This window comes from Megachile rotundata, chromosome 9 (genome assembly GCF_050947335.1).
Source record: "Megachile rotundata isolate GNS110a chromosome 9, iyMegRotu1, whole genome shotgun sequence".
Classification (NCBI taxonomy): domain Eukaryota; kingdom Metazoa; phylum Arthropoda; class Insecta; order Hymenoptera; family Megachilidae; genus Megachile; species Megachile rotundata.
In genome coordinates this window covers 14,519,341-14,533,911 of record NC_134991.1, presented here as the reverse complement: position 1 = coordinate 14,533,911, position 14,571 = coordinate 14,519,341, and the positions used below count along the sequence as shown (strand labels likewise).

The 14,571-nt window shown below is 34.3% G+C and overlaps 2 protein-coding genes across 2 annotated transcripts; both read left to right on the top strand.

Annotated features, from left to right (window-relative positions):
* The first annotated feature begins 5,259 nt into the window (after positions 1-5,259).
* Positions 5,260-8,397, top strand: LOC100876652 (glyoxylate reductase/hydroxypyruvate reductase-like). The gene is made up of 6 exons (XM_003703785.3): positions 5,260-5,384; positions 5,540-5,667; positions 5,990-6,179; positions 6,382-6,545; positions 7,155-7,445; positions 7,993-8,397. The coding sequence occupies exons 1-6, from the start codon at positions 5,317-5,319 to the stop codon at positions 8,106-8,108; spliced, it is 957 nt and encodes a 318-aa protein (XP_003703833.2). The 5' UTR covers positions 5,260-5,316; the 3' UTR covers positions 8,109-8,397.
* Positions 8,398-9,477: 1,080 nt separating this feature from the next.
* On the top strand, positions 9,478-10,866 carry LOC100876763 (glyoxylate reductase/hydroxypyruvate reductase-like; the record flags this gene model as incomplete). The annotated part of the gene is made up of 2 exons (XM_076535680.1): positions 9,478-9,751; positions 10,158-10,866. Coding segments are annotated over 2 exons (570 nt in total), but the record flags the coding sequence as incomplete, so codon positions are not given.
* Between the last annotated feature and the right edge of the window lie 3,705 nt (positions 10,867-14,571).

Here is a 14,571-nt window from a genome sequence, read left to right as displayed (position 1 = left end):
TTTCGATTGCTCATACAATCACGTCAAAATTAATTTAATTTACAAATAAAAAATTTGCCTTTATAATTCTTTGTCTTCCAATTTTCATAAAAAGAAAGTCAAAAATTTTTCTGCTGTTGCTGATTAGGAGGCTTGAAAGTAATGCCACTCTTTTACATTAAATTTGATCAATCAAATTTTTAAGAAATGACGTCTCTTTAATTACCAAAAAATCAAATTTTTATGAAGCTTTTTTCTTCAGCTTTTTTCTGAAAATCGATAAAAACCTGCCACATGTTATGTCAAGGCAGAACATAAACACAATGCATCGTGATACCCAAACCCGCCACCGCCATTTTCTTCAACAGTCGCAACACGAAATTCGCATCATGGCAATTTTTAATATGTCAAGCCAGGTTGCTGCTTTTTAGCCACTAGTCTGTGTGTCAGCGATTTAAATCAATCATTTACATGCAATATCCATTTATAAAACAATACAACTGATAGTTGAAAGAAATCAACTTCATTTTTTTAATTTTATTGTGGAATCGTCAAATTTAATTTCTGTTAAAATTTTTGGAGGATTTGGGAATTTTTGGGGATGAAATAAAAATTTAGGGTAGGTGTTTGGAGATGAGGAAGTTTGGAAATTTGCTAATTTGGTAACTTGATAATTTCAGAACATAAAAATTATAATACTTAGAAATTATTGAATGTACAGGCTTTAATTTTTGAAAATTTAAAACTTAGAAAATAAAGTTACTTAAAAATTTATGAATTTAAGTATCTGGCAAATTAAAAAATTTGAAACTTCAAAAACTTGCAAATTAAAAAATTTAAAACTTCAAAAACTTGCAAAATTTAAAAAAGATGTCCAACTTGCATCTAAAAGTATCTAAGTACGTAACATAATTAATCTAAGTACCTGACCTATCCTAACGGGTTCTAAAATCGTAACCTAACATCCTAACCTAAAGTCGTAACCTATGATAGCATTCTAACTATAATTTGAGTTGCAAAATCGTAACCCAATCTGTTCCAAAAATCGCATTTTGTGAAATGATCCAGACTATGCCCGAATTCGTTAGTAATACACAAGATCCGTCGAAAGTCTCGCGTCTCAATAGAATTGAAAAGCAGATAGCTTGAAAATGCTAGGTTTTTCGCGATGGAAGATGCACGCAAAACGTGACAGACGAGATTTTCTCCCGAGGCGGTGCTCCGTTTCCGTGAACGACGACACGCTTCGTTTCGATCCGTTCTTCCTTGAAGATCTGCCAACATTGCAGATGCCAGCTGCCGTGAAATCCACGGGGACGCTCGATGTTTTAGGATAATGGAAATTCCGATCCCCTTGCGGCTCCTTCACAACGAGCAATCTCAAGGATCGTTTTTGCCACACTTATACAGCTTGCTTCGAAACGGCTACTATCAAAAAATGACAAAATTAATCAGTATAATGGGACAGTCTTTTTACGTGTACGGTGATCGTTACTATCCCTCGGTAACTGATCGTTGAATCTCGCGTTAACTGAGCGCTCAAATTACTTGGTAACTGATCTTGCGTTACCTCTGTGCTAAATATTTTAGTAACGTTGAAACCTTGTTAACTAATCAAAAGGTATAACAAAAAGTTTTCAATAAAATATTCAATAATAAATTTCTTCATTTTACTTTCATATTTTTATATGAAATACAACTGCCCGATATAATTCAAGCAAATTAGTTTCAGTAGAATTTAAGATACAAGACGGTAAAAGAGAAGTAAACGTTTGTGAAAAGTGGTAAAATGAAAGGGGATCTTTTAACCTTCTGCTACGTATTACACGGTTTATTCACGCGGAAACCATTTTGTATGCACACACGTTCTACCGTGTAGACTCCATCTACAGTCCGTATCATAAATGACACGGAGCTCCGTTTAGCAAAAATGGTAATAAAACAGAATACCGTATCAAAAGGTAACAGGTACAATCGTAGAACGCACAATTGTATTATAAAACAAAAGACGCTGCACAAGAAATTTCAATTGCGATTGAAATGTTTGTTACGAAAGGTAGACACAATAGCAAAATGGAGTACTATGAAATTGTTAAGTACATTTCTATTTTTATTTTTATTTGTTTTAATAATGAAGCTGAAATTAAACAGTTTTTATTCTTTATTTAATTGTTCAACGTTTAATTCTTTATAAAATTGTACAACTTTCAATTCATCATTTTTAATTCACTCTGTTAATTCAATCTACCAACCTTTTCATTCAAAAATATTAGGAGAAATTATTTTAAATCTCATTTCATTTAAACAAACTTTACGAATAAAAGTTAATTAAAATTTTCTTTAAGGAAAAATTTAACTTTCTCATTTTTGGAGATTTGAAAAAGCACTCAGTACGGATATTACTTTAAATTAGTTGCAGAAGGCATTTTTGTAGTATCGATACTAACCGCGGTAACTTCGAAGTTTTAAACTTGGTTCAAAAATCCTTGAACTTCGGAAAATTTTATCGTGAACTCTCATGAAACCTCGCACAAAGAGTCCATTGAATTTTCCTTAGACTTCATAAGTCGGATTGCCACCGCTTTATCCTTACTTTCATAGTTGTTGACTCTGAAAAGGAAATGTGGTCTGCGGTTCGGGGATATTGTACAAAATAACTTGAGAATTTGGAATTAAAAATATATTTAAACTCTTTAAAATTATATATTATTGAATATGCATATTTAAAAATTTTTTAATGTAAAAACTTTGAGCCTTAAAAAGTTTTCAGAAATTATTAAACTTTGAAATTTTTGAAACTTTTAATTTGTATCAGTTCACAAATTTTATATTTTCAAACTTAGTGATTATTTTGGAATTGAAAGTGTAGAAATATAAAAATACAGAGAAATAAAAATGGGAGAAAATATAAAAATATAGAATTTATTTAATAAAGAAATATAAAAATGTAGAAATACTGAAATGTTGAAATATTGAAATGCAGAAATATAAAAATATTGAAATGTAGTAATATAGGAATATAAAAATATAGAAATACTGAAATGTAGAAATATAAAAATATAGGAACGTAGAAATAAAAAAATAAAAAAATATAGAAGTACTGAAATGTGGAAATATAAAAATATAGAAATACTGAAATGTAGAAATATAAAAATATAGGAACGTAGAAATAAAAAAATATAAAAATATAGAAGTACTGAAATGTGGAAATATAAAAATATAGAAACGCAGAAATAAAAAAATATAAAAATATAAAAAAGTAAAAATATCGAAACACAACCATAAAATTACAACCACAAAAGCACAAAATTTCTCTAAAACTCAAATTGAACTTTTCCCACGTAACATAAATAAGAAAAATGAAATAAAACCTAACAATTTACAGTGAGCAGTTTTTCCCTCCAGGTCTCATAAAAAGAGCGAAAAATGGTTTCGTTATTAACGCCACACGAGCTACATTACCAGAAAGTTTTACATTTTTCGAATTTCCGAGCAGTAAACTTTCCCTGCAAGCGTCACGTTGAAATTTTACAACCAACATTTAAAAATTATTTCGCGAAACTAAAAAACAGATAAGAACGAAGACATATTTAAAAAATAATTCATTCGAAGAAACGATCGGGTATTTCGTTCGAAAGTTCCAGGTAAAACGATCCTAAATGTAAAACTGTGTTCGTGTGCTTGTGTGTGCACGTTTAACTTTAGAACAATGCTGCATTTCACTGTTGGATTGAAGTTGGAGCAGTTCCGAACTTTGAGGCAAATTCAGAGTCGTTTTTGCATTTATCGATCCATCCGAAGCGTGGTTGAAGCAAATTGAACGAATGTATTAAATGCGTCTACACAATAAGCTATCCTTAATTAATGCTAACTTTACTGTTGTGTTTGGAGATATTGATAGTAAGTGCTTTTGATATTAGAGCGAATTTGTGGAGAAGAAAGTTTATACAATTTGATGTACTTGGGTAAAATTGATTTAATACAGAAGTATGAAATTGTGAAACGTAGAAATATTAGATGGATGAAAGAAATATTTGGAACTGACGATGAGATATTTAGAGATATTATTGATCGAATTTATATGTCATTTGCAAAGTTGAAATTTCTACGCGCCGAAATTTCTACGCGGCATAATTTCTACGCGCCATAATTCCACGCGTTGTATTTCTACGCGTCAAAATTTCTACGCTCTATAATTCCACGCTCCGTAATTTCTATGCGCTGTATTTCCACGCGTTGTAATTCCCACACGCCATAATTCCACGCGCCGTAATTCCTACGCTCCATAATTCCACGCTCCATAATTTCTACGCGCTGTATTTCCACGCGTTGTAATTCCCACGCGCCATAATTCCACGCTCCGTAATTTCCACGCGCCACATTTCCACGCGTCGAAATTTTTACGCGCTATAATTCCACGCGCCATAATACCACACACCGTAATTTTCACGCGCCACATTTCCACGCTGCGTAATTTCTACGCGTTGTATTTCCATGCTCCGTAATTCCCACGCGCCGTAATTTTTACGCTCCATAATTCCACGCTCCGTAATTTCTACGCGCTGTATTTCCACGCGTTGTAATTCCCACGCGCCATAATTCCACGCTCCGTAATTTCCACGCGCCACATTTCCACGCGTCGAAATTTCTACGCGCTATAATTCCACATAGTGAAACAATAGTAGAAATTATTAGTAGAGAAATAATAACAAAAGAATTCATTTAACCTTTTGACTAGCAAGTTTTAAAGTTGCCTTCGAGAGTAAAGGGTTAAAAAAAATTGAATGAATCTGTAATCCAATAATTTTAGAATTCACACAACAGAACAGTAAAAAATTTCAGAATGTGAATAACTAAAATATTATTATTCTCAACACTTTTCAGTATGTATTATTTCCAATAAATATAATAATAGATTTTTAGTAACTATTACAAATTGATATCATATTTCTAAGAAACTTCTTTAACTATTGACAATTTCATCACAGTACTATTTCATAACGTTTAACAACATCTCTAAATTATTAAACTTAAAAAAGAATAAATTTTAAAAACCTTTATTTATATTTATTTATCTAATCTTATCTACAGAATTAATTATTTGTATACAGATTAAAAATTCGATTAACGTAGTATGAACAGAAATGTTTCAGAACACTTACAATTACATTATATCGCAACGGAGACTATAGTCGTTATAAAAAAGTAATATCTGATATCTTCATGTTTCATTGCGCTTGCGCATATCAGATTTTACGCTTATATAATGCATGGAGTATCGCGAGTAATCAGTTTAGAAATTGCTTCTCAGCGTGATCATAACACGGAAACATTACGATGAGACCACGTGTATTAGTCACCAGTAACGATGTGCCTTCTGCTGGCGTAGATTTATTACGTACAAAGTAAGCATTTTTATAACATGGTTATTAACCATGAGAGTATTTTTAAGTGAACTTAATATTCGTTTAATAATTCTGTGTGAAAAGAAAGTTAAATATTGAAAGTTTAATTACAATTATACAGCGGAATATACGTTTTAATGGCTTGCTCCATTTAGATGCGACGTCACGGTCATTCAGGCTATTACTCCTAGTCGCGAAGACGTGTTACAAGTACTCCCAGGACATGATGCGGTATTTATTGCTAAACACGATAATGTAAACAGTGAATTTCTTAATATCGCAGGTAATCGATCTTCCAAATCAGTGTTTCAAACTTTTTTAGGTTCAGAGTCACTTTCGAAAAATTTTACCTTCTATTCGCTTATAATACGTACTTTAACCCTTTGACCACTGTTGGCGCCTATTGGCGTCCGAAACATGGCTTCCCGGTACTATTGGCGCCAATAGGCGTCCAATGCATGTCTAACGAAAAATTTCGCCATGGTGGACGTCGCGAGTGAATTCGTACCAAGTGCGTGCCAAAGTCTGCCGTAGTCGAAGGGTTAAAAAGAACGAGTATTCAAAAATATTTTACATGCACCATAATTCGTTTCGTTAAATAACAGGACCAAGCCTAAAAGTAGTTGCGACAATGTCAGCCGGTTATGATCATTTGGACGTTCCCGAAATTAAAAGAAGAGGTATCAAAGTCGGTAATACACCTGTAGTTTTATCAGCCGCAGTCGCAGAAATTGCAGTACTCTTGACGTTAAACGCTGCAAGACGTGCACATGAAGGACGTTTGAAACTCGAACAGTAATTCGAAATGACATTTTCTATTTTCTCACATTTTATTCAGTAAATACGATTTTTATTTAGTGTTAACAAAGTATAATATAGTCGTTGCATAGTTCCCTATATTGGTTTTCATGGTAGCCATGTATGTTCTTTCTAATCTATGCATTACCATTACGGTTTCTCATTTTAATTCATCTATATAAATTTTCCGTGAATGCAGAGGACAAGTGGAACACAATTTGCAATGGATGTTAGGTCAAGATTTACAAGGATCGATAGTTGGCATTGTTGGTTTAGGCAGTATCGGACAGGCTATTGTCAAACGATTGAAAGGATTCGACGTGGGTCGTTTTGTTTATACTGGTCATTCTCGTAAGAAAGCAGGTATATAATATATTTCTGATTTAAAGTATAATCTCGCTAAGTATCGCTACCCTATTTAGCTTTTTTGTAAGTTCCTCTTTAAACATATGGGTTCTGTTTTTCCCAAACACACATCTAAACCTGAATTTGTCTCCGGATAAAAAGTTGTCTCTGGTAAAAATTATAATAACGTATCGAGTATAGGTATAATAAGTTTGAAGGCAAGAGTTTGAAGTTCAAATAGCTTAACTAGAGCACATCATTCGAAAGCAATGGTCTTTTTTAAAGTAGGACACAAATCGTAATGTCTTTGTTTCGAACGATTGTCTCACTACAATTTTTAACTGCTCTCAAATTTTTCACAGAATTAATCCTTGACAGGAAAAAACTAGTCAGAAGAATTGAAAGAATGTGAACGTTTGCGTCAAACGTGCACATTGTGTGCATTTTCACGCATGCGCATAGCAGAGCAGTAAAAAAACAGACTATAGACAAAGTCTCTCAAACTGTTGTCAGTTGTCATTTATATAACTAAAAATTTCATGTAGGGCCATATAGTGAAACTCTGCTAAAAGCAAAAGTAAAACAAGTGCCACTTTGATTAAATGCATTCGTTTAAATTCTACATAGGAGACGAACTTGGCGCCCATTTTGTATCACTCGACGAGCTCCTCGAACAAAGTGATTTCGTGATCGTCGCTACTCCGCTAACAAATGAGACCAGAGGAATGTTTAATGATAATACGTTTGGTAAAATGAAGAAAACAGCAGTGTTTGTAAATGTTGGTCGTGGAAAAGTTGTAAATACGGAAGCTTTGGTTAAAGCGCTTCGTGATAAGCGTATTTTTGCGGCGGGACTCGATGTCACTGACCCAGAACCATTGCCTACTGACCACGAACTTCTTAAACTTCCGAATGCTGGTCAGTATCGTTAATTGTAATAAAAGGGAAACATTTATTCGCAAATGTTGTCTCTTACATCTCGGATCTGTATTCTTATATCTCGGATTTTTATATCTTTCACTTTTTTATCGGAACTGTGTAAGGTAACGATGAATGACTACATGAGTACATAACCTTAACTTTGGTTAACCCCTTGCCTCACAATTTATTTGCGAAATGCGTCAGTCAAAATTAACTATTCATAGTTATAATATTAAAACAAACAAAGAAAATTAAAATGTTTGGAGCATTTTCTATTCAGCGATCCTTGACTATACAAATTGTAGTTGGACCTAAATTTCAAGTTGAAGAGTATTCAAAATTTTGGAGATGGTCACATTTGAGTTGTGAGTGTGTCACGTGTGAGACTCGTCAAAGTATGGCAAGGGGTTAATATTTTCTTATTAGAAATTATATTCCGTATACTTGATAGACTTTATATGTATAATATTTGCTTACTATTTAATCACAGAAAAATTTAGCAAAATAGTACATACATTAATTTTATTTATAAATATTAATGCAGTGATCATACCACACTTGGGCAGCGCTACCGTGAAAACTAGGAATAACATGGCAATTGCTGCAGCACAAAATATTCTCAATGGATTGGAGGATAAGCCGTTGGTGTATGCGTTATAATTAATAAGTGTTTGAAGCATAAAGTTTCATTCCACCGCTTGCTACTGTGTGTTCATTTGAAATTATGTAACAATGATACACTTTTATACGTTCAAGAATATTTACCGATATAATAGCATATAACATATAGTTTAATATCAGCCATTTTTACGTGAGTTACTGTTCCTCACATGTAACGTTTAACTTTTCTATAAATATTCATATCCTAATTTCACCAGTTTTAAACATTAAGTATTACGAAATAATGAAAGTATGTTGTATAATAAAAAATCATCACAAAAATTTATGTGGTTTTTAAAATATTTCACGTTAATGTTTGATACTTTTCTAATATTAAAAATTTATACAGTAATGAAAGAAAATGTAAATATAAGAGAAAATAATATTCATTTAATATGAAATATAGTAGTAATATTAGAGAGGTGTTATAAGTATAGCACTGTTATGTACACTGTATGTTTTTCTATTTTCGAGCGCAGTTCAAGACCTCCGCGAAGAAAGTATATTCTTACTTTCCCACCGATCTCATTTAATATCTCACAATAATTTTCTAGCAATTCAAGACCAACGGAGATTCACGAGAACTTTGCGTTGATCTTTTCTCATTGTCACGCTCTCGTTTTCTCAAACTTTCACTGTTAATTGCAATTCGTGATTCGATAACAGCTTTTAACACTAGGTTTACGTTTAATGGCCACTGTAGCATAGTAGTATTGTACAGTTTATGAAGTAGAAAAATAAATAAATTGGGGTTGATGAACTGTCTAAGACATTCACTCTTCAGTTTGATAAAAATTCATTTTTTCTTAGAATGTCAGAATTGCATTTAAAAGCTGAATTATGCATCATGACACGTTAAGTGCACGCTCCTTTCTCGGCAACATTTCAAAGTACTCTAATTTTAATAATCTGCCTTTCAAACATTTTGTTTTTAGGTCCTCTCTTTCATCATATCAGATTTCTTAAGAAATGCGACACATGAGCCTAAGTTTACAATTTCTTGAATTTCTATTTCTTCTTCTTTATAGCATACTGCATTCTTTTTCTTCAATTTTTTATTCTTACTACATCGCATTATGTGATCCTCTCCTCTTCACATTATGCAACTGCAAATTTTAATTTAAAATTGCAAACTTTTAAAAATATTGTGCTATACACCGCAGTTTATGATTAGGCCTTGTAAAACAGTAGTATCTATTACATTTTCTATTTTCTCACACTTCATTCAGTAAATACGATTTTTATTTAGTATTAACAAAGTATAATATAGTCGTTACATAGTTCCCTATATCGGTTTTCATGTACGTTCTTTGCAATCTGACGGTCACCACTACATTACGGGTCACATTTTAATACACGTGTATAAATTTTCCGTAAATGCAGAGGTCAAGTGGAAAACAATTTGCAATGGATGTTAGGTCAAGAATTACAAGGGTCAATAGTTGGTATTGTTGGCTTGGGCAATATCGGGCAAGCTATTGTCAAGCGATTGAAAGGATTCGACGTGGGTCGTTTTGTTTATACTGATTATTGTCGTATGAAGGCAGGTATATGTACATTTATAATTACGAATACTGCTAAGCACCACTTTCCCATTTTTTACGAGTTCCCCTTTAAACATATGTACTGTTCTCAAAAACTCAAATCATAACCAAAGCTCTTGAAAAGAGAAGATAGTCCTAAAAAATATTTCAAAAGAAAATACATAAAGGATTTCTGTCGACAATGTTTCGTTTGATTCTTCAAACTTTAAAATATTTTTCATGTCTCGTAACGAAACTTCTGTATGTAAAAATAAAACACATTGCTAAAATTTGTTTATTACTAAGACACATTATACTTCCAGTAAAACACATTGCTAAATTTATTTATTTATTACTAAAACACATTATACTTCCAGTAAAACACATTGCTAAAATTTCTTTATTATTAAGACACATTATACTTCCAGTAAAACACATTACTAAATTTATTTATTTATTACTGAAACACATTACAGTTCCACTAAAACAAATCAATAAATTGTATTTAGTATTATTTCCATTTAACTTGGCGCCCATTTTGTATCACTTGACGAGCTCCTCGAGCAAAGCGACCTCGTAATAGTGGCTACACCACTAACGAATGAAACCAGAGGAATGTTTAATGACAATGCATTTAGTAAAATGAAGAAAACAGCAGTATTCGTAAACATCGGTTGTGGAGAAGTTGTAAATACGAAAGCTTTGGTTAAAGCACTTCGTAGTAACAGTATTTTTGCGGCGGGACTCGATATCACTGACCCCGAACCATTGTCTTCTGACCACCAACTTCTTAAACTTCCTAACGTTGGTCAGTATCATTAATTGTTATAATTGCATACCGTAAGAGGGAAACGTGTATGCATTATTCTGTTTTTATATCTTTTTTTATTGGAACAATGTAAGGTAAGGATGAATGACTACATGTATGAGTACATAACCTTAATATTTTATTATCAGTAATTATATTCTACGGCTTCATACAATATATGCTTATTATTTAATCATATATTTAGCAAAATTGTTTGTACATTAATTTTTTCTTGTAATGCAGTGATTTTACCATACTTGGGCAGTGGCACCGTGAAAACTCGGGATAATATGTCAATTACTGCAGCAGAGAACACTCTCAATGAACTGGAGAGTAAGCCATTAGTATACGAATTATAATTGTCAAGTTCGTTTCAAACATCACGTTTCATTATATATTTTATTACTGTATATTGATGTAATGACAATGTTACTAATACATATATATGTCAATATGAAATAATTCTATGAATAACATACTTGTATTAAATGTTCTGTCTTTGTAATAAACTTCCTTCACTAAAAATTATTTTTTTATAAAAGAAGCTCAGCTTATAGCATTTAAAGTAGCACAACCTTCCATAGCGCCACTGTCCAGAAAGCATCACCCCATCTTGCCCCGGTTTTCAACATTCCGTCGAGCGAGCCATCAATAGCAGCCGTAAAAAGTAAAGTAAACATTGCACAAAGATGTGCAGAACGGCAGTAAGTTAAACTTGCTCTCCTTGAAAAAGCTCGAAGATATTCAGCATTAAAGGTGGAAGGCAAAAATAGAGAAAACGCGAAAGGAGGAAACAGAAAGAAGAGATCGTACATCAAGGCAGTCGAGCACCCGGCCAGGTAGCGTACCGGAAGAAATAAGAGTAACGTATGCTCTATCTTCCGGTTTTCTTGGTTCTCTTGCTTTTCTACGCTGCTTCCCGACGTGCTCATCGTCCTCGCAGCTGGTGGGCTCGTATTGACGTCTCGTGGTCTTCCTTGCGGAGGGTGGTCGAAGCTCGAGGTTTAATGGGGTGCTTCCCGCCTCTTCAGGGCCGAACCAACGAGACCCGCCGCGGGCTCAAGTATAATTAGTCATGCCATACAGTCCATGGCATAGACCGAGTGTATCTGCGATGTACACTGTACCTACGACTGATACTAACTGAAATATAAGGATTATGCAAATAAACTACGGTGCATAAATGTATTTGCTTTTATTCATCTTTTTGGACTTATTGGGTGCACAGGTTTACCCATGAAACTACAATTTTTAAAGCGTCAGTCAGTTTGAAGCTTCGTTTGCGAATTATTGTGGAATATAATTTTTAACTACGTCATTTTCACGCGTCGTAATTCCGACGCCTCTTAATTCTACGCACAGTACTTCTACGCGCCATAATTCCACGCGTCGAAATTTCTACGCGCCGTAAATTCCACGCGCCATAATTCCACGCTGCGTGATTTCCACGCGCTGTACTTTCACACGTTGTATTTCGACGCGTCGAAATTTCTACGCACTGTGATTCCACGCGCCGAAATTTCTACGCGGCATAATTTCCACGCGCCGAAATTTCTACGCGGCATAATTTCCACGCGCCATAATTCCACGCTGCGTAATTTCCACGCGCCGAAATTTCTACGCGCTATAATTCCATGCGTCGAAATTTCTACGCACCGTAAATTCCACGCGCCGAAATTTCTACGCGCCATAATTCCACGCGTCGAAATTTCTACGCATCGTAAATTCCACGCGCTGAAATTTCTACGCGCCATAATTCCACGCGTCGAAATTTCTACGCACCGTAAATTCCACGCACCGTAAATTCCACGCGCCATAATTCCACGCTGCGTAATTTCCACGCGCTGTACTTTCACACGTTGTATTTCGACGCGTCGAAATTTCTACGCACTGTGATTCCACGCGCCGAAATTTCTACGCGGCATAATTTCCACGCGCCATAATTCCACGCTGCGTAATTTCCACGCGCCGAAATTTCTACGCGCTATAATTCCACGCGTCGAAATTTCTACGCACCGTAAATTCCACGCGCCGAAATTTCTACGCGCCGTAAATTCCACGCACCATAATTCGACGCTGCGTAATTTCCAGACGCTGTACTTCCACACGTTGTATTTCGACGCGTCGAAATTTCTACGCACCGTGATTCCACGCGCCGAAATTTCTACGCGGTATAATTTTCACGCTCCATAATTTCACGCTGCGTAATTTCCACGCGTTGTATTTCTACGCGCTATAATTCCACGCGCCATAATACCACACACCGTAATTTTCACGCGTCATAATTCCATGCTCCGTAATTTCCACGCGCCGTAATTCCCATGCGCCATAATTCTACGCACCGTATTCCCACGCGTCGAAATTTCTAAGCATCATTCATAGTTGCTACGTCAAGGCTGGTGGAAGCTTTTGAGGAACACTTTGCTTTTCAGCAATACTTGATAATGCATATTATAGTTAGAATTGACTAGTTAACTGTGGAATTTAGTTTCATGAGATCACCACAGGGGGCGGAATTAAAAACAAGCAACGACGTGTATACACGTCGAACGCACTTAACTGGTTAAAATTGCATAGGAGATGCAAGTTTTTATCACATATGAGCACTAGTGTGTGTCACGTGTGTGAAAAAATACACGGAGTTAAATTCAATTTTAGATCAGACCGAAATTTAAACAATTAGAATTTGAAACAATACAGTGTCAGACTATGACTTAAATTAGGGTCTTTCTGACCCAGCCTTATAAGCAATATATGTATACATATGTATAGCGACATGTACAACTTTTATGACATACGTAATAAATTATACAAAATGAAGAATAAATTTGTATATTCCATATATGAGGAAATTAGTCCGTGTTATATTTTTCTAAAATTTATCTATTCCCTGTCAGTCAATACTCGATGTAAGTATTTCTGTTTCAACGTAGCACTGAATATTTCATTTTATCGAAAAATTTCGAGGTAAAAATGAAGACATACGCGTCTCATATATTACAATAATTTTCAAATGAAAATGTACAGTTTGTCGGTAGTTCTATTGTTGATTTTCTAGATGGACTAATTTATGTTCAGAACGTTCACAGAGAATTTTTCTATGTAGCCTTTTTCTCATTTAGTCGATACATTACACGCGTAAAGGATGAAGATGAACGAGTCCATTTCGTTTTTCACGTTGCAGTTCGATTCATTTTGCAAGATTCGCATTTGCGAGGAACAAAGTAGAACATTCGAGTTTTGCTGGGACTGACTAATGGCCTCATTTGTACTAATTAATTGCTGACGTTAAGTAGCGTCGCAAGATAAACGATGAATAAACAGCTCACGTGTTCACTGTAAAGCATTATCGATTGGGGATGTCTTTCATTATCGACACACGAATAATTACCATTATCGGGAAATGTGACAGGTACCGAGCATTAAAAATTGAAATTTACTTCGCAAGTTTATGAGGTAATCGAGAGATAGAGTTTTAATTATTATCCCGTCCAAGTGAACTTCAAGATAAAACATTGATACATACAAATAATTTTAATTAAAATTTTTAATTGTGTATTACATTCTTAATATTGAAAATGAATACACTAAATCAAATATGTAAATTAATACATACAAACATTCATCGCTTCAAAAATACGACTCATATTTCAACATTTCCAAGGTCTTCAAAAAATGCAGCAAAGAATTTTTTTGTAAAAATCAGAATCGCCGAAATAAAATTAATTATAAACGTAACAATAACGTCGAAGTTTAAACACGAATATCAGCACAAACAAGACGCAACAGTTATACGATCGGCTCTTCAGTCTCAGTTTCCAAACAATTTCAGCGGAATAAAAAACTCCGTATAAAATGAGAGCCCCCGAAACTATGCCTCAATTTCAATTAAACTTTTTCCCCGGGCAACCATACTCGTTTCGATCTCGTTGGCGAAGGGAATTGAAAAGTCAGACTTGAAAAAAAAAGGAACCGCGCAAAGAGAAGCATTTTTATGATGGTATTTGCTTCATGCACGAGCGCGCAACTACCAACATGAAGTATTTGACGGCCGTTTACGAGCAACATACTGAACGTGCAGCGATAACGTTCCGCTATGGGTATCACGCCATTTTATGATCACGTGAAAAAC